General features: G+C 51.4%; 2 protein-coding genes across 3 annotated transcripts in view; one reads left to right on the forward strand and one right to left on the reverse strand.

Moving 5' to 3' along the window:
- Nucleotides 1-27: 27 nt before the first annotated feature.
- LOC147024215 (major facilitator superfamily domain-containing protein 6-like protein B) lies at nucleotides 28-25,947 on the reverse strand. 2 transcript variants are annotated; one of them, XM_085883903.1, is made up of 3 exons: nucleotides 25,896-25,947; nucleotides 23,151-24,123; nucleotides 28-2,938 (listed from the first exon to the last, which is right to left on the reverse strand). In XM_085883903.1, exons 2-3 carry the CDS (start codon nucleotides 24,107-24,109, stop codon nucleotides 2,002-2,004), a joined length of 1,896 nt encoding a protein of 631 aa, XP_085740029.1. In that variant the 5' UTR covers nucleotides 24,110-24,123; nucleotides 25,896-25,947; the 3' UTR covers nucleotides 28-2,001. The 2 variants fall into 2 exon arrangements, with proteins under 2 accessions (XP_085740029.1, XP_085740030.1); XM_085883904.1 differs by having other exon boundaries at nucleotides 25,851-25,945.
- The window catches only part of LOC147024216 (uncharacterized), a 65,418-nt gene continuing 52,375 nt past the window's right edge, over nucleotides 12,941-25,983 (forward strand). Inside the window, exon 1 of the mRNA XM_085883905.1 lies at nucleotides 12,941-14,751. Within this exon, the coding sequence (XP_085740031.1) occupies nucleotides 13,495-14,751 (1,257 nt within the window). The 5' untranslated portion in view covers nucleotides 12,941-13,494. The remainder of the gene's footprint in view (nucleotides 14,752-25,983) is intronic.

Raw genomic sequence — 25,983 nt, forward strand, 5'->3', positions numbered from 1 at the left:
TGTTTGCATCCACATGCCAAGTGCAAGCACATCCGACATCAAGTTTAATATCACCAATTACACCACAGGCTGCTCAGAGATTCTGCACTTAATAATATTTTAGCACGTAGGCAAAATAATTGCACTGCTGGTGCAATCGGGAAAAGAAAATAAAACATTTTGATTTTAAATTTTAACCAAAACTCAACATCCCAATGGAGCCAATATGTGTAATGTTCTATCTTTCAAGGATTACCAAACATTGCCCCCAACAAATTAAGACAGAATTGTTTACGTACAAGATAACCATTATAAACCTGGATGGGTATTTTCACAGCCACTAATTGTAGCATTGGAATAACAGAAGAGCACAGAGGTGGTGTACTCACATTTGAGCTACCCAGTTTGGGGTTCATTGCTCTCGTGACTAGAAACTGTCACCTTGGTGCTTCACAGGTAAGGCGTTGCATCAATGAACGCACCATTCCTCAAATGAGACGTTAACCCAAGGGTCGTATCTCCAAGCATTTGCTGCTGGTGGATATCAAAGATCCCACACTGTCTGATGCATCGAGTAAGACATTGCAAATTCAAAATTGGTACTTGCATATATCAAATCTTGCAGGGGCGAAGCAGTGCCAGTGGTGCAATGTCCCATCCCTGTAGGTTGGAGCATGATTTTTGGTATTTGGCCAGGATGCTGGCGCAAGCTTGTCCACTCTTTGCAAAGGACACGAATGGGATCTTTAACATCCACAAACTAATGCTGGCAGATGAGATTCCAGTTTAACATCCATCCGAAGGACAACAAAACATTGATGAATCAACAGCCTGTGAAACACGATGACAGTTTATAGCTGGGTCGAGATTCAAACCCAGGTTCGACGGCTTGGAAGAGAGTGTTCATACCTCAAGGCTATGCTGCTTGCTCTCTCAACAACAACAACAACAACAACAACAACAACAACAACAACAATTATAGCAAAGTCTTTTGAGTTGAGAACATTTTTTTTTCATATTACATACTGTTGTGTTCGGTGTTGCGGTGCACACTATTAGGGCAGAGAAAATGAAAACAATTCTGCATTTGGCATTGTAAGAATCATTCATTGAACAGGTAAATGAGATGCCATAAACCTGGAGGGTTCACCAAAAATGAAGAATTACTGCATGAAGACACAAAACAACAACAAAAAAAAAATCCCTGAGAAACAATTAAAAAAAACATAAACATGCACAAAAATGAAAATAATAATAATATTTTCCTATCTGCAAAATAAAAGTCTTTATTTGTTTGTTTCACCAATCTCTTGAGTATTCAGGCAACTGCCATTGCAATCGCAATAAAGTAAGAGCTCAAAAGATCGCCTCATAAATATTTTGTGCAATGACTGCGCGAATAGACTTTCTTTGTCGACACGTGAAGCATTTTGTTTGTCTCCATTTTGAAAGTGTCATCGGCTCGCAGGATGGTGTAAAGGTGGGCACATTCACCTGTCGAGCATGCGTTTGAATCTCAGCCCAGTTATAAACTGTCATCCCGCTGTTTTACAGGTAGGGCAATTCATCAATACGCATGCAGTCCCTTGGACGGACGCTAAACTGGGTGTCCTGTCTGCCGGAATTAGTTGGTGGGCATTAAAGATCCCTCGGTGTCCTTCACAAACAGTAGGCGACCTATTGACAGCACAATTAACAAATTCCTGCCCCGACTTCCTGAGTCGGAGTGGTGACCCGACCAGGGTTGTTGCCTAATAACTGCTTTGGCAGCACCAATGCTTTTCATAGGGCATGGTACATGATGATGATATCATTCCATCAGCAAAATAACTTTTGGTAAGACCACAAAAAAAAAAAAAAAAAAATAGCAAAGTTTACAACAGCACGTTGTTCAAAGGTGAACAGCAAAAAAATCCTGTTTTCACCGTCACTCATGGGATTATAATAACTGGGGATGGGGTATGGCGGTAGACGGACAAACAAAAGAAGAAAGCAGAAATATTATTTAATCCTCGAGTCATCTCATTCTTTAGAATGTCTGAGGGCCTGAACAAGCCAATCTTTCAACTCCTCCTCAGAATCGAGATTGTCGCTATCATCGGCCAGAAGACGACTGTAGTTGAGGTTCTGGCTGATCGGAGGACACAGCAAAGTTGCTGCAATGATAGACACTCCGGCAGCTATTAATATACCTGCAAATAGTTGGAAAGCTATTGGTACATTGGATGGAGATGAGGCAAGAAAACCCACAAGTGAGGCACTTACGGCAGGACCCATTCCTTTGGACACCATCTCCAGAAACATTGAGGCAGGTAGCTCTCTGCTAGGTGCAGAAGTATATGTCTCAACCTGTGGTTCAACAGCTCGCCTTGCCAAAGCTACAGAAACGCCGTACACCAGTAGAGCCAATGGCAAGGTCCATGGCCAAGGCAGTAATGAAGAGGCAAGTAGGGCAGAACCCTGAAGCAATAGGGAGAGTGCAACACGAATCGGAGCCGACGGATGCCTATGGCTTAGGCATAAGCTGCTGATGCGAAGCAACAATGGTGCCGACATTTCTCCTAATGATCCTGCCGCGATGGCTACACCTACTGCAGTCTCAGATCCACCCAAGCTGACTATATGCCAGGCAAGCAAAGTTTCCACAACAGCAGTAACTCCACCACTGACTGCTAATGAAACCATCATTGCTATAGCCCACTTGTCCCATGCCAAAACACGATTGGACTTGAAGAATTGGCCTCCAAAAGACAGGCCCACAATTCCTGATTGCTGTGGGTCTTTGGCCAGTGGATAAAATAAAATGGGAAAGATGATGATAAGATGAAAGCCAATATAGTTGTAGAGATGAAAAAGCAAGGCAGGGCCAAAGGAGAGACATCCATAGTCTGCCATAATGCCAGAGATGACACTCGCCACTGCAGCCCCCAAGAAACCCCAGGGCCGTGGTTCATGGAGCCTAGGAGGAAGATCGATATGAGTCAGTGCAAGGTGAACAGGAAGTGGGGGGGGGGGGGTGTTCCTCGAGTTTTTACGCAATCACTTTTGCAAATGTTTCATATCAGTAGTAGTTATGAAAATGGGTATAAATGTCGTTTATTGTCATATTTCTGATAATGTTATGTTTTGCTGATATGCAATTTTACACTTATGATACTCATGCTTATCATATCATTCATTTATTCAGTGTACCCAAGTATAGTTAAGTTAGGGTGTTAACCAAGGCCACACCCAAGAAACACCAACCATGTCTCAGCATCCCCAGAGAAGACTAGGAATTGTGACCATGTGATTAGTCCTTCGGGCATGAAAGTCTGAGTGTGATTATGAAGAACATAAATAATAGAGTGCAGATAGAGCTCAAATCAGTCATCCCCAAGGCTCATTCTCATTCTGTGATGCCATGTCAGCTGCCTCCCTTGGTCATCCTTGCTGTCACTCTCTCGAGACGTGAGCACATTCACTCAGACAAATACCTCACGAGTTCAGGATTGCTCCGTGGATACTGTCGGTGTCCTGCTCATGGCATTTGAGAGTTTACATTTATCAAGGTGCCAATGTTGGCACTGCAACTTTTCCACTACATTGTGCGGCAGCACCGATTTGACGCAATGCAGCACCGATTTGCCATGCATCCTTTTTAGTGACCTTTGGGGTGCTCTATATAATTGACAACCTTGATGATTCCCTGTTATGTGGTGAATACTGACACCTATTTGCTTCTGAAAGACAGAAACCATCGTTACCTGTGACCCATTAGGATATTTGCTACCCCTTTCAAATTATATATATAATGAGCTCTTTCCAACCAACAACTCACTGATGTACATGAAGGTTTAGTACTTTCTCGGTGCACTAGAAAGTTGGAATTTGGCATACTGATGTAACTTGATGGTACGATTCCAGACAAAAACTATAAAAGGCTCTTCGTGGAGCACATACATCCACCAGGCTGACAGTTTACCCCACTGAGAGGCCTGATCTGCATCTGGACCTTAACCAGACTCGAATCGGCTTGTTATCGTCACCTGCGCAACTCATTCACCATCTGTCATCATACATCCACAACTTTTTGAAATATCATCCGATATAAATCGGTTTTGGTCCCATCTCTCTAAACTTCTTGATAAAATCCATTTATTCATCTGCTTGCAAGATGTCAGCACAATCCACGATTAAGTAATTAAGAAGCCTTGTATCTCGATGTCACCGTGCCAGTTAAGTTAAACAAAGCCTTTATGTCGATGTTATATCTGCCTCAAGTATGCTACGAATGGAATGAAAATTGATGTGCCTGCTTCTGTTGTGCATTACTTCGCCAAGTCCTTCACTGCGAGTTTTGTTTCTGCGCAGCCCTCGTTTAATGTTTAAATATCCCCGACATCAAACTGAAATACTCAACACTTTCTGCATGTCCCTTTTAAAGTGCTTGGCTTCAGGATAAATTGATGGTTTCCCTTTGTAAGTGAAGATGGCTGCTCAGACAAGACTTGCAAACTCCTGTCTAAAAGTTAAACTTTGATGAAACAATTATTTATTTATTTAATTTTTTTTTGTGTAGGAGCCGCGACCACACCACTGAGATGGCAAGCAGTGGATCTTCGTATCGAGAAATATTCAAGAAGACAAGTCTATTTGTTCCCTTCACTTCAAGGCAGAAATTATTAATTAAATCCCGGTGATATCTCATGTCTTCATTGAAAGACTGAAGGAATTTTGACAACAACCAGCTAATGCTAGTAGTCTGCTCTCCAGCTTCCCCATCTGAGGGACAGAATTTATTTGATGCAACACCCTGCCAGTGAAACACCAATCCGAGTTTATAATATGCCTGACTTATATATTTTTATAATGTATATTGTTGTGGTTGACCAAATTCGCAAACCACCATTCAGGTCCCTCAGGTGAGATATCTCGGTAAGTATATGTGTAGTTAGGCCCAAACCCGTTGTCTAGTGGGAATACATGTCATTCATGCGTGCTGCGACTCTTCAGGATAGCCGTTTTTATTTTGCTATCTTTATTTTGGACCAACCGCCATTGTTACCACCACCAACCACAACATCAACCACCCACCGCGGCGCCGCTTCACGTCACACCTCGCAACCGTCGCATCGCCACCGTTCTTGCGCCGCTTGTGGGTACCGGTGTTGGACTCGTGTAGGGCGCGCGCCGAACAGCGTGTACAAAACCACGGATTTTCCGCTCCAAAAACGGATCAAAAACGACACACGCCCACTTTTGTGCCGTCCAATCGGTGAGCGAGGGGCGATTTGGCCCCGCCTCCAGGGCGTTGAGGGCGGTCGCTATATGCAAATTCAAGGATCAAAATGCATTCACGCCCACTTTTTCTCGGGCCAATGGGGAGCGAGGTGAAAGGTCGAAGGCAGGGGGTCAAAGATGAGAGAGCGAAGCCACGGGGCTTATATAAGCGACCGCGTTCGTCAAGTCGAGTGAGTTAAGACTTCGCAGTCGGTGGAGTTGGGAAGAAGAAGTTGTTGGTCGTTGTTGTTGGTCGTCGTCGTCGTCGTGTGCGTTGGAGTCGGAGCGAAGAGGACGGAGCTGTGGAGAGGCGGCGAGGGCAGACGAGGGGGTGCTCGCGGCGTGCCGGGAGCTGCACACCAGGGAGGCCGACGGCGCGACCTGGTCGAGGTGGAGACGCTCGTCGCGGGACTCGAGGCAGAGTAAAAATCCTCCTTTCCCCCGAGCATCAGCAACCCCCTCCTGTTTCCCCCCCCGCGCTGAGATAGTGCGACCAAGGGGGCCCCTTTCCCACCCCCTACCAGACACTGCCCGCGAGGCCCGCGGAGTTGAGGCACCATCGCCGCTCCGCGTCTCATCACCAGACGGGTAGGCCGGACCCGGTCTCGGCCTCAGGCCCGCCTCCTCCTTGACGGTGTTCTTTTTCTTGGTTTTGGATATGTGTTGTCGGCGCCGTCTGTGAAGTAAAATTGTATAAGTGTTGCCGTGTGCTCGGTAGTCGGATTAGCTCTGCATTGTGTCTTCGCTTTTACATTTGCTTTTTGTGTAAAATTGCATTGTGTTTCTTTTCCTTTTCTATGTGCTTTTGGTGGAATTGAATATGTGTGCTTTCCGTTCATCGCGAAAAATTGTGCTTTATGTTGAACTGTTTCCCGCTTCGCTTCGTCATTTCTCTCATTGAATCCTCATCTTGCTTCACGTAAAGGGTTGGTAGTGGGCTGAATACGCCCGATAATTAATCGAACCGTCGAGGCCGACGATAACACCGCTCGGTTATCCCGATAGTATGGAACGGGTCGCTTAAGTGGCCCGTGTCCGAAGTCGACCTGCGATCGCCCGGTCTACCCTCCGTGTGGGTACTTAGGTAGGTCGAATTTGGCGAGCAACCCTATCCCACGCGGGGGCCGATTGGCTCGATCGCGGTGAGACCGAAAGGTCCACCCGTGACTGGTTCCCGGCGTTAGTCCGAGAGGGTCACGACTGGATTGTCCGTCCGGTGGGCGACGTGCCGTGATTCGAGTTACGTGGCCGTCAGCACGCCGGCGGGCGCGAATCTGTAACACTGGTGTCAGGTCGTGCGATACAAATCCATCGCCCTCCTCGCGGCACTGGCAACGGAGAACGGGAAAACGGGCTGTCCTGTCTCCAATTAAATTCACGGGAATCGGTCCAGGGGTGAGAGAAGCGACCCCCGATTCCCTCCAAATTACGAGCGAGCGAAATTAACCCTTCACGAGAAGCAAGATGGCGTCTCAAGGCGAGCGGGAGCCGGGGGTATTAGAAATGGATGTAGAATGTGTAGAATCCATGGTCCAGGATGGAATACTCGAGCAGGAAATGTTGATTGTGCAGGAACACGGACTCGCCCAACTGAACCCAGAGCCCGAAATAGGTGCGGCAGCGGCCGCGGTGTATGACACCTCCCCTTCCCCCCTCCACCAAAACCCTTCCCCGATCCCTGCCGAAACGGCTCACCCAAGCGCACCCGACATGGCCCAGCTATGCGCCATGCTGGCGGCAATGACAGCGAGAATGGATGCGAATACACAACAAATGAACGAAAGAATGGATGCGAATACACAACAAATGAACGAAAGGATGGATGCGAATACACAAAAGATGGATGCGAATACACAACAAATGAACGAAAAGATGGATACAAATACAAATGAAGTGAAAACGACGATGGATGCGAATACACAGCAAATGAGGGAAGAAATGAAAGAGCTGCGGGGTGAGACGCAGAACATGGGCCGATGCCTGCAGGCGGGCATGAAGGCCGTGACCAGGGAGCTGGGAATGGCGACTCCACGTGTGGGAGCAAACGAGCTGGAAGGTGGTGCAACGGCTGACAGGCCCGCGGTGGAGGCGGGTAAAAAAATAATTCGGGGGGCGTGTTGGGCGAGGGTCGTGACAGAAGAATCGACTGTGACCGAAAGGGAAAAATTAAATGGGGAGACCAAAACGTGTGAGACGAGACACGAGGTGACGACAACAGAAACTTATAAATGTATAGAGACGCGGGAGACAGAAAAATAGAGGATAGACTGCATGAATTGGACAAGGTTAGAGACGAACACACGCACACAGAGGTAGTGGAGGACGATGAGGGTGAGCTCGCGGAGCGTGTAGGGACCCAGTGCGAGCACCTGCATGGCCTCCTCCAGGAACGAGGGGAGGGAGTATGCCCCCTTGAGGTGAGTCACGACCAGGTGAGTTCGGTCGTGCTTCGCGAGGTTGAGAGGACGGGTGCTGTGGACGGGTGCACGGAAAGCTTGGGGGGTATAGAGGCCCCGGAGACCCTTGTGGGGACACGAATCCCCAGTGTGGTTGTCCATGTGTGTGTGGTGCAAGGTGTGAGTGCGTCCCCGTGTGTGGAAGCGACCCCGTGTGTGAGTGGTGTGGTGGCGACTGTGCCGGAGTACGTGCTTCCCAGCACGCCGTGTGTAAAAGGGGCACCGCAAGTGGAAGGGGCCGTGTGTGTGGATGAAACGGCCAGTGTGGATGAGGCACCGCGGTTGAGTGCCCCCGCGTGTGTGAGTGAGGGACGGTGTGTGGATGAGGCACCGCGGGTGAGTGCCCCCGCGTGTGTGGGTGAGGCACCGTGTGTGAGTGAGGCCGTGTGTGTGGATGAAACGGCCAGTGTGAGTGAAGCACCGCGGGTGAGTGCCCCCGCGTGTGTGAGTGAGGCACCGCGGGTGATTGCCCCCGCGTGTGTGAGTAGTATGGTTTGTGTGAGTAGTGAGGCACGCGTGAGTGAACGGCCGAGTGCAAGGGAGACCGTGTGTGTGAGAGAGCGGTATGTAAGGGAGATGTCGGTGGGCATGCGGGAGCACGCAGCCGCGTCTCCCGGGGTGAATGTGATGGAATGGACTGTGAGCGTCGAAACACGCAGGTGTGCGTGGGTTGAATGGCGACGACGAAGGCGACAGAAGAAAGAAAGCCGAGTAGCGGCTGTAGTTGTTTCGGGGACCGTGCCGGGTTCACCCAGCAGTGAGCACGAGGTCCGTGCTGTGCAACGCACGAGGCCCCCACGTGCTCGCTTGCGAGAGTGAAGTCCCGGTCCGGAAACGCACGCGGTGGATTTGCCGATCCCGCGGACGGACAAAGTTTAGGCAGGATTACGGATTTGGACCGGACGGGTTCTCCACGCGATCGTGTGTGTTAAGCTCCAACGGGCAAAGCACATGTGTTCGCGTGGGGAACCCCTCGAGACGTGGGGCTTGTGTTTTTTTTTATGCGCACGGTGACGTCATGGCTGCACGTGGGGTTGGAATCTGGCAGGAGGGGTATCCCCGCCGGATGGTACCGTCCAAGGAGGGACGAGGAACACGTGCAGCTGCATGACGTCACGGGCAGGTGTGAAGTGCGCGAGCTGCGAGTTGCCGCGCTGGTAATGCGCATGAAAAAAAAAAAAAAAAAAACAGTAAGCCTCACTTTCGGGTGCACAGGATTCCTGGGCAAGGGGTGGAAGACCCCCTTGACCTGGGCACAGGATGGAAACTAGTTAGGGGGAAGGGTTAGCTTAGCTAGACCGACTCCATGGGGCAGGGGTAAGTCCTCATGGAGTCCGTGGAATGGATTAGTTAGAGGGATTGTAGCCAGATTTAGGTTGGGAAATAAAATGATTTATTTGGAGACAGAGACAGACTTGTGAATGTGTAGTGGGGACGTAGTTTAGCCACGTAGTGTTAAAAGGAACGTGCTGTAGTTTAAGGGACGACGTGGGAGCACGAGTTAGTTAGGGGATGCAGATAGAAGGATGGCAGAGTCCAGCGGTGAGTGTGTTGAAGAGTTGTGAGGTGAGTAAATGAGTGAGTGAGGCCAGCGGGTCTGTGTGAGTGTAGCGAATGGGGAATGCATGGTGCGATGAGTGATTGGGGGGAGGAGTGACTCCCGCCCAAGGGACCCCGGGGTCAGTATAAAGTAAGTTAGCTGGGTTAGTTAAATTGAAAAATGGAGGTCGTTTTGTTGTTGGTGGGTGTGTAGGCTCGAAACCCATTTGGAGGGGTGCAGGAGCCCTGTTGACGGGCTTGGGAGCGTGGCTGCGAAAGGTGAGTATCGCTGAGTGGGTACCCCGGGCACCAGGCTAGTCGGCCGCGGTAGGCCATGGGCCCATGGGGGGCCGGGATAGAGTAGTGGGCACGGGTGCGCCTGCTTGGTGCGGGGGCCCGGGGCGCCATTAGCCGCGTGGGCAGTGTTGTGGGCAAGGGTGACCCTCGGAAAGGGGCCTGGGAAGCCAGCCTGCCACGTGTGCGTTTCAGGGGAGGTGCCATGGGGGGCACTCCCCGGTGTTAGGGAGCTGGTAGGCTCGGAGGCAGTGTAGTGCCCGGGGGTGCCATAGCGGGAGATTCAGCAGAGGGTCGTGCCTGCCAAAGGGAGCCACGTGTCCCAGCCATGAGACCGTGTGAGGGCACGGAGAGAAAATTGGGGGGCGAGGCCCGAAATTGTGAGGACACCAACACAGGCGACGGGAATCTGGGTTGTTAGAACCAATAGTTTAAACGAGAGGGGCTTGTTGAAAGCCCCGGGGTAGTTTAACAGTTAAATGGTTAGGGTAGATTAGGAGATGTACCCCTCCGCACCATCCATCCCCTCGCTGTCGTTGTGGGCTGCTGGACCCACTTTGGTTATAGATCGCCGAACTCTGGGGAGGCCATTCTGAGGTTCGTTGGGCCTGGACACAGGACGCTAGCTCTCCCTTATTCCCCTCCGAGAAGGGAACGTAGGGGTTGGGAGTAGGCTAGGTGACAGGATAGGTTAGCCGAACAAGGACGATAAAGGGGGTTAGGGGACGATTTATAGAGGGGAAGTAAAAATAAAAACAAACAAAAAAATAAGTTGGGGGCTAAATTGGGGTTTGACAAATTAAGGGAGTGGGTATGTACAGTGACAGGCAAAGGCGATAGGTGGGAGGGAGACAGGTAGGTAGGTCCGAGCCCGCCTTCCAAGTGGCCAGCACCACCGCACTCCCTCCACCAACCTCCACTGAACGGCAAAGGTTGGCCAGCTTCATCTGCTGGCTGCGTTGCTGCAAGGCAGAGGCCGGCCCACTTCATCGGCAGCTGTTGTTTTGCTGCAAGGCCTGTGCCGGCTGGATCGTCTGCAGCTGCTGTGCTGCAAGGCCTGTGCCGGCCAGTTCATCTGCTGGCTGTTTTTCTTCAAGGCCTGTGCCGGCCAGTTCATCTGCCGGCTGTGTTTGCCTGCAGCGGCCTTCTTCTGCAGGCTGTGTTTGCCTGCTACCTTTGCCATGCCATGCCCACTGCCCCTGTTCACCAGCCCCGTTCAATTTTTGCTCTGCCCCCCCCCCTGTTCATTTCCATGTGCGCCAGGATCAGAAAGCAACAGTTTGCAAGCTGCAAGAACTACCCTGTTGGCAGCTACAACACGGGCCGGCAGTGGCGGCCCGTGCACCGTGTTTGTGTTCATCCATCCATTCGTTGTGCTCATTGCGTGTGCCACTTGAGCTGGCACGGAGACTGCGTTTGTGCATCCCATGCACCGTTGTGGTTCACTGCGTTCAGTTCAAAAGGGAAGGCCTTGGACTGCGTGTGAGCAGCCAGCCACGTTCCCTGTCACCTGCATTGTTTGAGTCAGAGACTGCATGCGAGCAGCCTGGCTCCCTGCTAACTGCTTTTCTTTTGCAGAGTTCAGTGATCCTGGGCCATGGTTTAGTGTAAAATTTGTAAGTTAAGGGTAAGATGTACTGTAAATATGAGTGCGCCCCCGGCATGTTTGTCTTAGCGCCGGCAATTTTATTTAAGTCGTCCGTGTGAGTGAGTTTGTTTAGGTAGTTACGCAGCCCTCAGGTTATTTATTTTGGGGACACGAATACCATGAATGTCGCACTCAGGGATCCGTAGGTAAAATGTACTAGGGGAAAACTACACATGATGGCACACGAAAATTTGACGACTCGGGACGAGTCTGTAAAAAGGGGAGGGGGTAGTGTTGTGGTTGACCAAATTCGCAAACCACCATTCAGGTCCCTTAGGTGAGATATCTCGGTAAGTATATTGTTGTGGTTACCAGATTCGCAAACCACCATTCAGGTCCCTTAGGTGAGGTATCTCGGTAAGTGCATGTGTAGTTAGGCCCAAACCCGTTGTCTAGTGGGAATACATGTCATTTATACGTGCTGCGACTCTTCAGGATAGCCGTTTTTCTTTTACTATCTTTATTTTGGACCAACCGCCATGATCACAACCACAACATCAACCACCAACCACAACGCCGCTTCACCACAACCGCCACGACCTTCCCGTCACACCTCGCAACCGTAGCATCGCCACCGTTCTTGCCCCGCTGTGGGTACCGGTGTTGGACTCATGCAGAACGCGCGTCGAACAGCGTGTACAAAATCACGGATTTTGTGCTTCAAAAACGGATCAAAAACGACACACGCCCACTTTTTGCCGTCCAATCGGTGAGCGAGGGGCGATTTGGCCCCGCCCCCAGAACGATCGATATATGCAAATTTGTGGATCAAAAAGCCTTCACGCCCACTTTTTCTCGGGCCAATGGGGAGCGAGGTGAAAGGTCAAAGGGAGGGGGTCAAAGGCGAAGTTACGGGGGGATAAAAGGACGGTGTTCGTCAGTCAGAGGAGAGTCGCAAAGGAGAACGAGAAGGAGTCGAGAACGAGAAGGAGTCGGAACGGAGGGGACGAGTGTGGAAGACTGGAGCCCGAAGCCTGCAGTGGCTGGAGAAGCTGAAGAGAGTCGGACGAGGGGGTGCTCGCGTCGGTGCCAGGAGCTGCACGCCCGAGGGAGGCCGGCAGCGCGACCTGGCCGAGGTGGAGACGCACACCAGGGATAATAAAGATCCTCTATACCCCGAGCATCAGCAACCCCCTCCTGTTTCCCCCCGCGCTGAGATAGTGCGACAAAGGGGGCCCCTTTTCCCACCCCCTGCCTGACACCGTCCACGAGGCCCGCGGGTTGCGGGGCCATCGCCGCTCCGCGTCTCATCACCAGACGGGTAGGCCCGACCCGGTCTCGGCCTCAGGCCTGCCTCATTCTTGAGGGTATTTCTTTTCCTTGGTTTTGGGTATGTGTTGTCGGCGCCGTCTGTGAAGTAGAATTGTATAAGTGTTGCCGTGTGCTCGGTAGTCGGTATTAGCTCTGCACTGTGTTTTCACTTTTATGTTTGCTTTTTGTGTAAATGGAATTGTGTTTTCTTTTTTTGTGTGCATTTGGTGGAATTGTATTTGTGTGCTTTCCGTTCGTCGCGAATAAATGTGCTTTATTGTTGAACTGTTCTCCCGCTTCGCTTCGTCTTTTCCTCCATTGAATCCTCATCTTGCTTCACGTAAAGGGTTGGTAGTGGGCTGAATACGCCCGATAATTAATCGAACCGTCGAGGTCGACGATAACACCGCTCGGTTATTCTGATAGTACGGAACGGGTCGCTTAAGTGGCCCGTGTCCGAAGTCGACCTGCGGCGAGGTGCGATCGCCCGGTCTACCCTCCGCGTGGGTACTTAGGTAGTTCGAATTTGGCGAGCAACCCTATCCCACGCGGGGGCTGATTGGCTCGATCGCGGTGAGACCGAAAGGTCCACCCGTGACTGGTTCCCGGCGTTAGTCCGAGAGGGTCACGACTGGATTGTCCGTCCGGTGGGCGACGTGCCGCGATTCGAGTTACGTGGCCGTCGCACGCCGGCGGGCGCGAATCCGCAACACTGGTGTCAGGTCGTGCGATACAAATTCATCGCCCTCCTCGCGGCACTGGTATCGGAGAACAGGAAAACGGGCTCTCCTGTCTCCGGCTAAATTTACGGGAATCGGTCCAGGGGTGAGAGAAGCGACCCCCGATTCCCTCCAAATCACGAGCGAGCAAATTAACCCTTCACGAGAAGCAAGATGGCGTCTCAAGGCGAGCGGGAGCCGGGGGTATTAGAAATGTATATGTGTAATAATGTAGAGTCCATGGTCCAGGATGGAATCCCCGAGCAGGAAATGTTGATTGTGCAGGAACACGGACTCGCCCAACTGAACCCAGGGCCCGAGGTGGGTGCGGCAGCGGCCGCGGTGTATGACACCTTCCCCCCCTCTCCACCAAGACCCTTCCCCAACCCTTGCCGAAACGGCTCAGCTGAGTGCATCCAACATGGCCCAGCTATGCGCCATGCTGGCGGCAATGATCGAAAAAATGGATGCAAACACAAATGAAATGAAAAACGAAATGAAAGACATGAACAAGCAAATGAATGAAGTGAAAACGACGATGGATGCGAATACACAACAAATAAACGAAAAGATGGATACAAAAATGAACGGAATGGAAACAAACATGAAGGAGGAAATGAAAAAGCTGCGGGGTGAGACGCAGAACATGGGCCGAAGCCTGCAGGCGGGCATGAAGGCCGTGACCGGGGAGATAAAAATGGCGACTCCACGTGTGGGAGCAAACGAGCTGGGTGGGGGTGCAACGGCTGACAGGCCCGCGGTGGAGGCGGGTGAAAAAATAATTCGTGGAACGTGTTGGGCGAGGGTCGTGACGATGACCGAAAGGGAAAAATTAAATGGGGAGACCAAAACGTGTGAGACGAGACACGAGGTGACGACAACAGAAATAATAGTTGAGACAAGGGAGGTAAAGGGTGAAGAGTTGGCAGAGACACGGGAGATGGGAACGATAGAGGGAAGACTACACGATGAAGACGGGGTAAGTGACGCGCACGCACACACGGAGGTAGTGGAGGATAATGGGGTTGAGCTCGCGGAGCGTGTAGGGACCCGGTGCGAGCAGCGGGATGGCCTCCTCCAGGAACGAGGGGAGGGAGTATGCCCCCTTGAGGCGAGTCACGACCAGGTGAGTTCGGTCGTGCTTTGCGAGGTTGAGGGGACGAGTGCTGTGGACGGGTGCACGGAGAGCTTGGGGGGTGTAGAGGCCCCGGAGACCCTTGTGGGGACACAAATCCCCAGTGTGGTTGTCCCTGTGTGTGTGGTGCAAGGTGTGAGTGCGGCACCGTGTGTGGAAGCGACCCCGTGTGTGAGTGGTGTGGTGGCGATGGTGCCAGAGTGCGTGCTTCCCAGCACGCCGGGTGTGGATGGGGCACCGTGTGTGAGTGAGGCCGTGTGTGTGAGTGAAACGGCCAGTATGAGTGAGGCACCACGTGTGAGTGGTGTGGTGGCGATGGTGCCGGAGTACGTGCTTCCCAGCACGCCGTGTGTGGATGAGGCACGGAGTGTTAGTGAGGCACCGCGGGTTAGTGCCCCCGCGTGTGTGGGTGAGGCACCGTGTGTGGAAGAGACCGCGTGTGTGAGTGTCGCCGTGTGTATGAATGAGGTACCGCGGGTGAGTGCCCCCGCGTGTGTGGATGAGGCACGGAGTGCGAGTGAGGCACCGCGGGTGAGTGCCCCCGCACGCGTGAGTGAACGGCCGTGTGCAAGGTCGCTGTGTGCCAGGGAGACCGTGTGTGTGAGAGAGCGGTATGTAAGGGAGATGTCGGTTGGCATGCGGGAGCACGCAGCCGCGTCTCCCCGTGTGAATGTGATGGAGTGGACTGTGTGCGTCGTAACACGCAGGTGTGCGTGGGTTGAATGGAGGCGACGACGGAGACATGTAAGGAACGAAAGCCGGGTAGCGGCTGTAGCTGTTTCGAGGACCGTGCCGGGTTCACCCAGCAGTGAGCACGCGGTTCGTGCTGTGCAACGCACGAGACCACCACGTGCTCGCTTGCGAGAGTGAAGTCCCGGTCCGGAAACGCACGCGGTGGATTTGCCGATCCCGCGGACGGACAAAGTTTAGGCAGGTAAATGGATTTGGACCGGACGGGTTCTCCACGCGATCGTGTGTGTTAAGCTCCAACGGGCAAAGCACATGTGTTCGCGTGGGGAACCCCTCGAGACGTGTGGCTTGTGTTTTTTTTTTTATGCGCACGGTGACGTCATGGCTGCACGTGGGGTTGGAATCCGGCAGGAGGGGTATCTCTGCCGGATGGTCCCGTCCAAGGAGGGACGAGGAACACGTGCAGCTGCATGACGTCACGGGCAGGTGCAAAGTGCGCGAGCTCTGAGTTGCCGCGCAGGTGCTGGGCATGAAAAAAAAAAAAGGGAAAAACAAGCCTCACTTTCGGGTGTACAGGATTCCTGGGCAAGGGGTGAAAGACCCCCTTACGTCCCGGGGCACAGGATGGAAACTAGTTAGGGGGAAGGGTTAGCTTAGTTAGACCGACTTCATGGGGCAGGGGTAAGTCCTCATGGAGTCCGTGGAATGGATTAGTTAGAGGGATTGTAGCCAGATTTAGGTGGGGAAATTGATTAAAGAGATTAGGAGACAGTGACAGACTTGTGGATGTGTAGAGGGGACGTAGTTTAGCTACGTAGTGTTAAAAGGAACGTGCTATAGTTTAAGGGACGACGTGGGAGCACGAGTTAGTTAGGGGATGCAGATAGAAGGATGGCAGAGTTCAGCGGTGAGTGTGTTGAAGAGTTGAGGCGAGTACGTGTACATGGTGAGTGAGTGAGGCCAGCGGGTCTGTGTGAGTGGAGCGAATGGGGAATGCATGGTGCGATGAGTGATTGGGGGGAGGAGTGACTCCCGCCCAAGGGACCCCCGGGGTCAGTGTAGAGTGAGTTAGCTGGGTTAGTCAAATTGAAAAATGGAGGTCGTTTTGTTGTTGGTGGGAATGTAGGCTCGAGACCCATTTGGAGGGGTGCAGGAGCCCTGTTGACGGGCTTGGGAGCGTGGCTGCGAAAGGTGAGTATCGCTGAGTGGGTACCCCGGGCACCAGGCTAGTCGGCCGCGGTAGGCCATGGGCCCATGGGGGGCCGGGATAGAGTAGTGGGCACGGGTGCGCCTGCTTGGTGCGGGGGCCCGGGGCGCCATTAGCGCGTGGGCAGTGTTGTGGGCACGGGTGACCCTCGGAAAGGGGCCCGGGAGGCCGGCCTGCCACGTGTGCGTTTCAGGGGAGGTGCCATGGGGGGCACTCCCCGGTGTTAGGGAGCTGGTAGGCTCGGAGGCAGTGTAGTGCCCGGGGGTGCCATAGCGGGAGATTCGGCAGAGGGTCGTGCCTGCCAAAGGGAGCCACGTGTCCCAGCCAGGAGACCGTGTGAGGGCACGGAGAGAAAATTGGGGGGCGAGGCCCGAAATTGTGAGGACACCAACACAGGCGACGGGAATCTGGGTTGTTAGAACCAATAGTTTAAGCGAGAGGCGCTTGTTGAAAGCCCCGGGGTAGTTTAACAGTTAAATGGATAGGGTAGACTAGGAAGTGTACCCCTCCGCACCATCCATCCCCTCGCTGTCGTTGTGGGCCGCTGGACCCACTTTGGTTATAGATCGCCGAACTCTGGGGAGGCCATTCTGAGGCTTCGTTGGGCCTCGACACAGGACGTTAGCTCTCCCTTATTCCCCTCCGGGAAGGGAACGTAGGGGTTGGGAGTAGGCTAGGTGACAGGATAGGTTAGCCGAACAAAGACGATAAAGGGGGTTAGGGGACGATTTATAGTGGGGAAGTAAAAATAAAAACAACAAAAAAATAAGTTGGGGCTAAATTGGGGTTTGACAAATTAAGGGAGTGGGTATGTACAGTGACAGGCAAAGGCGATAGGTGGGAGGGAGACAGGTAGGTAGGTCCGAGCCCGCCTTCCAAGTGGCCAGCACCACCGCACTCCCTCCACCAACCTCCACTGAACGGCAAAGGCTAGCCAACTCCATCGGCTGGCCGTGTTTTTCTTCGAGGCGGAGGCCGGCCAACTTCATCGGCAGCTGTTGTTTTGCTGCAAGGCCTGTGCCATCGGCTGGCCGTGTTTTGCTTCAAGGCCTGTGCCGGCCACTTCATCTGCAGCTGTGGTACTTCAAGGCCTGTGCCGGCCAGTTCATCTGCCGGCTGTGTTTGCCTGCAGCGGCCTTATTCTGCGGGCTGTGTTTGCCTGCTGCCTTTGCCATGCCATGCCCACTGCCCACATTCACCAGCCCCGTTCAATTTTTGCTTTGCCCCCCCCCCCCCTGTTCGTTTCCATGTGCGCCAGGATCTGAAAGCAACAGTTTGCAAGCTGCAAGAACTGCCCTGTTGGCAGCTACAACACGGGCCTGCAGTGGCGGCCCGTGCACCGTGTTTGTGTTCATGCATCCATTCGTTGTGCTCATTGCGTGTGCCACTTGAGCTGGCACGGAGACTGCGTTGTGCGGCCCATGCACCGTTGTGGTTCACTGCGTTCAGTTCAAAAGGGAAGGCCTTGGACTGCGTGTGAGCAGCCAGCCACGTTCCCTGTCACCTGCATTGTTTGAGCCAGAGACTGCATGCGGGCAGCCTGGCTCCCTGCTAACTGTTTTCTTTTGCAGAGTTCAATGATCCTGGGCCATGGTTTAGTGTAAAATTTGTAAGTTAAGGTTAAGATGTACTGTACATATGAGTGCGCCCCGGCATGTTTGTCTTAGCGCCGGCAATTTTATTTAAGTCGTCCGTGTGAGTGAGTTTGTTTAGATAGTTACGCAGCCCTTAGGTTATTTATTTTGGGGACACGAATACCATGAATGTCGCACTCAGGGATCCGTAGGTAAAATGTACTAGGGGAAAACTACACATGATGGCACACGAAAATTTGACGACTCGGGACGAGTCTGTAAAAAGGGGAGGGTAGTGTTGTGGTTACCAGATTCGCAAACCACCATTCAGGTCCCTTAGGTGAGGTATCTCGGTAAGTGCATGTGTAGTTAGGCCCAAACCCGTTGTCTAGTGGGAATACATGTCATTTATACGTGCTGCGACTCTTCAGGATAGCCGTTTTTCTTTTACTATCTTTATTTTGGACCAACCGCCATGATCACAACCACAACATCAACCACCAACCACAACGCCGCTTCACCACAACCGCCACGACCTTCCCGTCACACCTCGCAACCGTAGCATCGCCACCGTTCTTGCCCCGCTGTGGGTACCGGTGTTGGACTCATGCAGAACGCGCGTCGAACAGCGTGTACAAAATCACGGATTTTGTGCTTCAAAAACGGATCAAAAACGACACACGCCCACTTTTTGCCGTCCAATCGGTGAGCGAGGGGCGATTTGGCCCCGCCCCCAGAACGATCGATATATGCAAATTTGTGGATCAAAAAGCCTTCACGCCCACTTTTTCTCGGGCCAATGGGGAGCGAGGTGAAAGGTCAAAGGGAGGGGGTCAAAGGCGAAGTTACGGGGGGATAAAAGGACGGTGTTCGTCAGTCAGAGGAGAGTCGCAAAGGAGAACGAGAAGGAGTCGAGAACGAGAAGGAGTCGGAACGGAGGGGACGAGTGTGGAAGACTGGAGCCCGAAGCCTGCAGTGGCTGGAGAAGCTGAAGAGAGTCGGACGAGGGGGTGCTCGCGTCGGTGCCAGGAGCTGCACGCCCGAGGGAGGGCGGCAGCGCGACCTGGCCGAGGTGGAGACGCACACCAGGGATAATAAAGATCCTCTATACCCCGAGCATCAGCAACCCCCTCCTGTTTCCCCCCGCGCTGAGATAGTGCGACAAAGGGGGCCCCTTTTCCCACCCCCTGCCTGACACCGTCCACGAGGCCCGCGGGTTGCGGGGCCATCGCCGCTCCGCGTCTCATCACCAGACGGGTAGGCCCGACCCGGTCTCGGCCTCAGGCCTGCCTCATTCTTGAGGGTATTTCTTTTCCTTGGTTTTGGGTATGTGTTGTCGGCGCCGTCTGTGAAGTAGAATTGTATAAGTGTTGCCGTGTGCTCGGTAGTCGGTATTAGCTCTGCACTGTGTTTTCACTTTTATGTTTGCTTTTTGTGTAAATGGAATTGTGTTTTCTTTTTTTTGTGTGCATTTGGTGGAATTGTATTTGTGTGCTTTCCGTTCGTCGCGAATAAATGTGCTTTATTGTTGAACTGTTCTCCCGCTTCGCTTCGTCTTTTCCTCCATTGAATCCCCATCTTGCTTCACGTAAAGGGTTGGTAGTGGGCTGAATACGCCCGATAATTAATCGAACCGTCGAGGTCGACGATAACACCGCTCGGTTATTCTGATAGTACGGAACGGGTCGCTTAAGTGGCCCGTGTCCGAAGTCGACCTGCGGCGAGGTGCGATCGCCCGGTCTACCCTCCGCGTGGGTACTTAGGTAGTTCGAATTTGGCGAGCAACCCTATCCCACGCGGGGGCTGATTGGCTCGATCGCGGTGAGACCGAAAGGTCCACCCGTGACTGGTTCCCGGCGTTAGTCCGAGAGGGTCACGACTGGATTGTCCGTCCGGTGGGCGACGTGCCGCGATTCGAGTTACGTGGCCGTCGCACGCCGGCGGGCGCGAATCCGCAACGATATGTGTAGTTAGGCCCAAACCCGTTGTCTAGTGGGAATACATGTCATTCATGCGTGCTGCGACTCTTCAGGATAGCCGTTTTTCTTTTGCTATCTTTATTTTGGACCAACCGCCATTGTTACCACCACCAACCACAACATCAACCACCCACCGCGGCGCCGCTTCACGTCACACCTCGCAACCGTCGCATCGCCACCGTTCTTGCCCCGCTGTGGGTACCGGTGTTGGACTCGTGCAGGGCGCGCGCTGAACAGCGTGTACAAAACCACGGATTTTCCGCTCCAAAAACGGATCAAAAACGACACACGCCCACTTTTGTGCCGTCCAATCGGTGAGCGAGGGGCGATTTGGCCCCGCCTCCAGGGCGTTGGAGGGCGGTCGCTATATGCAAATTCATGGATCAAAATGCATTCACGCCCACTTTTTCTCGGGCCATTGGGGAGCGAGGTGAAAGGTCGAAGGCAGGGGGTCAAAGATGAGAGAGCGAAGCCACGGGGCTTATATAAGCGACCGCGTTGGTCAAGTCGAGTGAGTTAAGACTTCGCAGTCGGTGGAGTTGGGAAGAAGAAGTTGTTGGTCGTTGTTGTTGGTCGTTGTCGTCGTCGTGTGCGTTGGAGTCGGAGCGAAGAGGACGGAGCTGTGGAGAGGCGGCGAGGGCAGACGAGGGGGTGCTCGCGGCGTGCCGGGAGCTGCACACCAGGGAGGCCGACGGCGCGACCTGGTCGAGGTGGAGACGCTCGTCGCGGGACTCGAGGCAGAGTAAAAATCCTCCTTTCCCCCGAGCATCAGCAACCCCCTCCTGTTTCCCCAGGCCCGCCTCATCCTTGAGGGTGTTCTTTTTCTTGGTTTTGGATATGTGTTGTCGGCGCCGTCTGTGAAGTAAAATTGTATAAGTGTTGCCGTGTGCTCGGTAGTCGGATTAGCTCTGCATTGTGTCTTCGCTTTTACATTTGCTTTTTGTGTAAAATTGCATTGTGTTTCTTTTCCTTTTCTATGTGCTTTTGGTGGAATTGAATATGTGTGCTTTCCGTTCATCGCGAATAAATGTGCTTTATGTTGAACTGTTTCCCGCTTCGCTTCGTCATTTCTCTCATTGAATCCTCATCTTGCTTCACGTAAAGGGTTGGTAGTGGGCTGAATACGCCCGATAATTAATCGAACCGTCGAGGCCGACGATAACACCGCTCGGTTATCCCGATAGTACGGAACGGGTCGCTTAAGTGGCCCGTGTCCGAAGTCGACCTGCGGCGAGGTGCGATCGCCCGGTCTACCCTCCGTGTGGGTACTTAGGTAGGTCGAATTTGGCGAGCAACCCTATCCCACGCGGGGGCCGATTGGCTCGATCGCGGTTGGACCGAAAGGTCCACCCGTGACTGGTTCCCGGCGTTAGTCCGAGAGGATCACGACTGGATTGTCCGTCCGGTGGGCGACGTGCCGCGATTTGAGTTACGTGGCCGTCAGCACGCCGGCGGGCGCGAATCTGTAACACTGGTGTCAGGTCGTGCGATACAAATCCATCGCCCTCCTCGCGGCACTGGTAACGGAGAACGGGAAAACGGGCTGTCCTGTCTCCAATTAAATTCACGGGAATCGGTCCAGGGGTGAGAGAAGCGACCCCCGATTCCCTCCAAATTACGAGCGAGCGAAATTAACCCTTCACGAGAAGCAAGATGGCGTCTCAAGGCGAGCGGGAGCCGGGGGTATTAGAAATATATAGACATATATATATAATGTATATACATATATTATGTATATATACTGTATATATTTATACGAGGGCAATAACTGCCCATGTGACTGGCAATGAGAGGAAGGTTACAGGAGACGTTAAGTCTTGATGATACAGTTGCATGTAGGTCTCAAAACAGAAAATGTGATTGATTATCATCTATCTATCTGTCTATATATTACTAAAACTCTCATCTTGTATGTATGTTCCCGAAATACAGCCAAAACGGTACACGATAGCACAAAAAGTTTCGGCCCACCTTACTCAGCATTCTGCAGTATCAGTATCAAGTTTCGTTCAACTCGGGCGACGAAAAAATAATAAAAAAAAATAAATTCCCGATTCAGTCAAGAACTCTTCGGGAGAATTTGATCAATGCAAACAACCTCAGCGGTATAGTTCTCTAGAGCTATCTTTTTTTTGTTTGTTTTTTTTTTTAAATGATTTTTTTATCAACCGCTGTCACAATGGGAACCCTGTCTATTTCATTCTTAAAATTCTGAGCTCATCCATGAACGCTCTCTCCCTAAAACGTTATTCCGAAGTGACCCCGATTTGGCGTAGTGCAAGTGTTGTAATTTTATGTGCAAGTGAGAAAAGTTATGTTGAGAGAAAATACTGGCACACGTTTACTTTAGACCCTTTTCCTTTTCATGAAACAAATATTGCCTCTTCCTCCTCCTTCGTATGCAGCACAAGGCTGCCAGGTAGCCATCAATTTGTTGGGGCACAGCTGTACCACTGATGTCGTGCCCCTATTACCAGTAAGCTGGTACTCATTTTGATGACCTCAGAAGGATGACAGGCTGGAATCAAACCACCTGGTGTTATTTCAACGGTGTGATAGTGGGCTCAAACTCAAGATCCTAAGATCTTAAGCCAGTCATCTTAACCGTTAAGCCAAAACCAGGCTCATCATTTTTGAAGCGATTCTTCACCATTGAGAGATGGCGCCAAAACCATATGTAGCATGATATTACAAAACTTAGTAGATAAGTTGGGTAGGTGACAGATTTTAGTGTGTGACAAGGACGAATGGTCCGGATGCAGATCCGGCCTAGTAGTGGGATACAAAACATAAACTGTTCAGCCTTGCGGAGGTATGCACTCGACTGAGTGATGTTCCAATTAACTTTGGCAATATTTGCTCACCCAACAGGTACTTTTGTTCAGTTTATTGAACATTTTTCATCTCAAATTTGCTGCTGTAGTGTCAGCAAGAGAGCCCTCTGGTCAGGATGTTCAGAACACTGCACATATAAACTAGAACCAAGGAGGTCAATATGATAGCAGATCCTAGTGTGAGGCAATGTCTCATGTAATCTCAGTTACTCTGGTGTGACTGGAGTCCATTTTCAAGGTTCTCCCAAAGCTTACATAATCAAAAGTTGTGCTGTTTAACTGTAAGTAGCTGCACACAACAATTACAAATAGCAACATGAATAAGGTGAAATAAAATACAGTTCTTCACAAAGTGTTTTGCAATTATATAAATCATATGCTGTAAAACAGACATCAAGATTAATAACATCTCTATCATGAAAAAAAAAGAGTCAAAACATCATTTATTAAACGAGAAATGGACATGACATTGTGGCGAGGGGGGTGTATGTAAGTGCCTTGCAGTTCGCAGGTCACCGGATACCATATTTGGCATATACCCACAACCACATCTGTGTATTCAGCAGCAATAAATCCCTCTTACCTTTCAGTGGCATCTTGCATTTGCAAGTATTCATGCAACATATTGTCTGCTGCTGTATCCAAAGGAGTTGCCAAGGTTTGTCCAATCAATAAAACTCCCAGTACTGCCAAGAAGACATACAGGTGTAGGCCTTGCCACCTCCCTCGCTCATCTGCCTTGTTCGAGTTAAGAACTTGCGAAAACATTCTCCACCTTTTCTTTCTCCTTTTCCTTCTCTTTCTTATTTTACTCCGATTGTCACTTTCAGTTGCATTTTCGTTTCCTCCAGTCCCACCAACCTGGATGAGAGAGTTGGAAGGATCTGCAGTAGATATCAATGGTGACATGAGGGTTGAAACTTTTTTCCCATCACTTTTCTCTTCATCCGTAGTTTTGGTCGCTGCTGATGAAGGAGCAACTTTCATTCCATCTTTGTGACGCGAGGAACTCGGTTTACCGATCAAAGGAAGAGCAGAACTCACGGATATTTGTGTTGGCGTCAAAAGTGGATATGCAGAGGATTTGAGCGTCACACGCACGTTATTCATCCAGTCACCACTCACGTCTGCCTCCCAGTATCCTGCAGGCCTGGCACACCAGCTACGAGTTCTGTTAGGCACATTATCTGAGGCAGCTTCAATCGCAAAGGGTGCAAGGCTAAGTATTGCCGCCATTGCAATGGAAATAAGAACCGAAAAGCACAGCAGGGAGCGTGGAAAGCGTCGTGAGCATCGGCGGCCAACCTCGTGAGAGAGTACCAGTGATGCGGCTGTCCAAACCAAAGCTCTTGCCCCAAAGACCAACCCGATCTGGCCCAATGACAGGCCCAACTGGCTCAAGAAAAGGGTCAGGAAGGGAAATAGGCTGGCAGCCGCACCTTTGCGTAACATCGCGTAGAGTGAAGCCACAATCATGGGCCATCGTATATTTGGCTGCCTGTCACTCGAACTGGTGCCGAGCCAGATGCTGGAACTCGCCATGCTTGTTTATTTTCCTTTGAGGGAAAAGGGGGGGGGGGAAAATGAATGGAGATGGTTTTGCCATTTACCAGCATGGAAAGTCAAATTTATTGCCACAGTCAGACTTGAAGTTTTACCTTCTTTTAACCAAAATAATGGATTTCAAAATATCATGATTTGCAAATGTTCATTTCACACTACTTATTTTAGGTAGTTTGTCTAGATCTCACATATTTAGCACACCTTGGTGAACTCATGGGGATGATTATGAAGAAAATTCGCTCCACCATCTCTGCTTTATGGAGCAGAGTAATAAGTATGCAAATGGGTCAATGATGTTTTGCTCTATTATGTGGGCTGGGAAGGAAAATTTTACTCACTATGATTGAGATTTGCCAAATAACCAGGCGAAGATCACGTCTCGCCATATTCATGAGAGGAAGAAGGAGGAGGAGGGGGGGTGCTATTTTATTCCCATTACCTGGGTAGAGGAGGAGGGGGTGCAATATTATTCCCATGACCTGCGTAGAGGATAAGGGGGTGCTATGTTATTCCTATGACCTGGGTTGAGGATAAGGGGGTGCTAGATTATTCCCATGACCTGGGTAGAGGATAAGGGGGTGCTATGTTATTCCTATGACCTGGGTTGAGGATAAGGGGGTGCTATGTTATTTCTATGACCTGGGTTGAGGATAAGGGGTGCTAGATTATTCCCATGACCTGGGTAGAGGATAAAGGGGTGCGCTATGTTATTCCTATGACCTGGGTTGAGGATAAGGGGGTGCTATATTATTCCCATGACCTGGGTAGAGGAGGAGGGGGTACTATTTTATGCCCACTACCTGGGTAGAGGAGGAGGGGGTGTGATGTTATTCCCATGACCTAGGTAGAGGATAAGGGGGGGTGCTATGTTATTCCCATGACCTGGGGAGAGGAGGAGGGGTGCTATTTTATGCCCACTACCTGGGTAGAGGAGGAGGGGGAGGGGTGCTATTTTGTGTCCATGACCCCGACCCTGAGAATGCTCAACACGTGAAGAGTTTGGTAGAAATCGAGAAAGGTGTTTTCAATTATATAAGATTCAAACAGCCAAACATCATGATCGACGAAGCAACATTACAAAAGGTCAAAGGAACCAAAATCATCTTCTTAATTACAACTCAAACCCCAAAGATACAAGTTACAAAAACAACCCAAAGGAAATCAGGTGTGACAGCAGGTGAGATACCCCATTCCCCAGACAAGACAGGGTCCCCCCCCCGACCCCGTTACCAGCGCGAATATTTAATTATCCAGCTGACGACCTGTTCCTGTTCCTGTTCTCTCTCTATTCTTTGCTGAGCCCCCGCAGCAGCTTCCCGAGCAGGTTATCCTGCTTGGTTTACCAGCCATTGCCATCGCAGCAATAGTTATGGGGTCGGAAATTGCAATTTGGTCACGGTGCCGGCGATAGCTCGCCCACTATTCGCGAACACCGTGCGATCTTGACCGTACATCCGATCATCGATGAATCACCTGCCCGTGAAACACCAGGTGGACATGGTTTCTAGCCGGCTCGGGATTCGAACCGACGGTAGACGGCTGAGAAATGTGCGTGCGTGCGTGCGTCCCTCCAAGCCGTCCGAAGAGCGCACCCGTCACTACCTGTCCCAGTGGGACGAACCCATTCATCCGATTCATTTTGAAAAGTAAACGATTCGACCCGTTTAATAACATGAACCTGATCCGACACAGAAGGAAGATATGAAACTGTACATCGTACGTGAAACGATCAAGAAGATTGTGAATCAAAAAACACGGAACAAACCCCCTGAAGTGCGTCCCCACAATCCAAAACACATAACCTGACGCTTCCTGCCTCTCACCTGTGATGACGTATGACGTATGACGTATGA

This window comes from Eptatretus burgeri, chromosome 6, assembly GCF_056783735.1.
Source record: "Eptatretus burgeri isolate ZD-2024b chromosome 6, Ebu_testis_v1, whole genome shotgun sequence".
NCBI classification, from domain to species: Eukaryota; Metazoa; Chordata; class Myxini; order Myxiniformes; family Myxinidae; genus Eptatretus; species Eptatretus burgeri.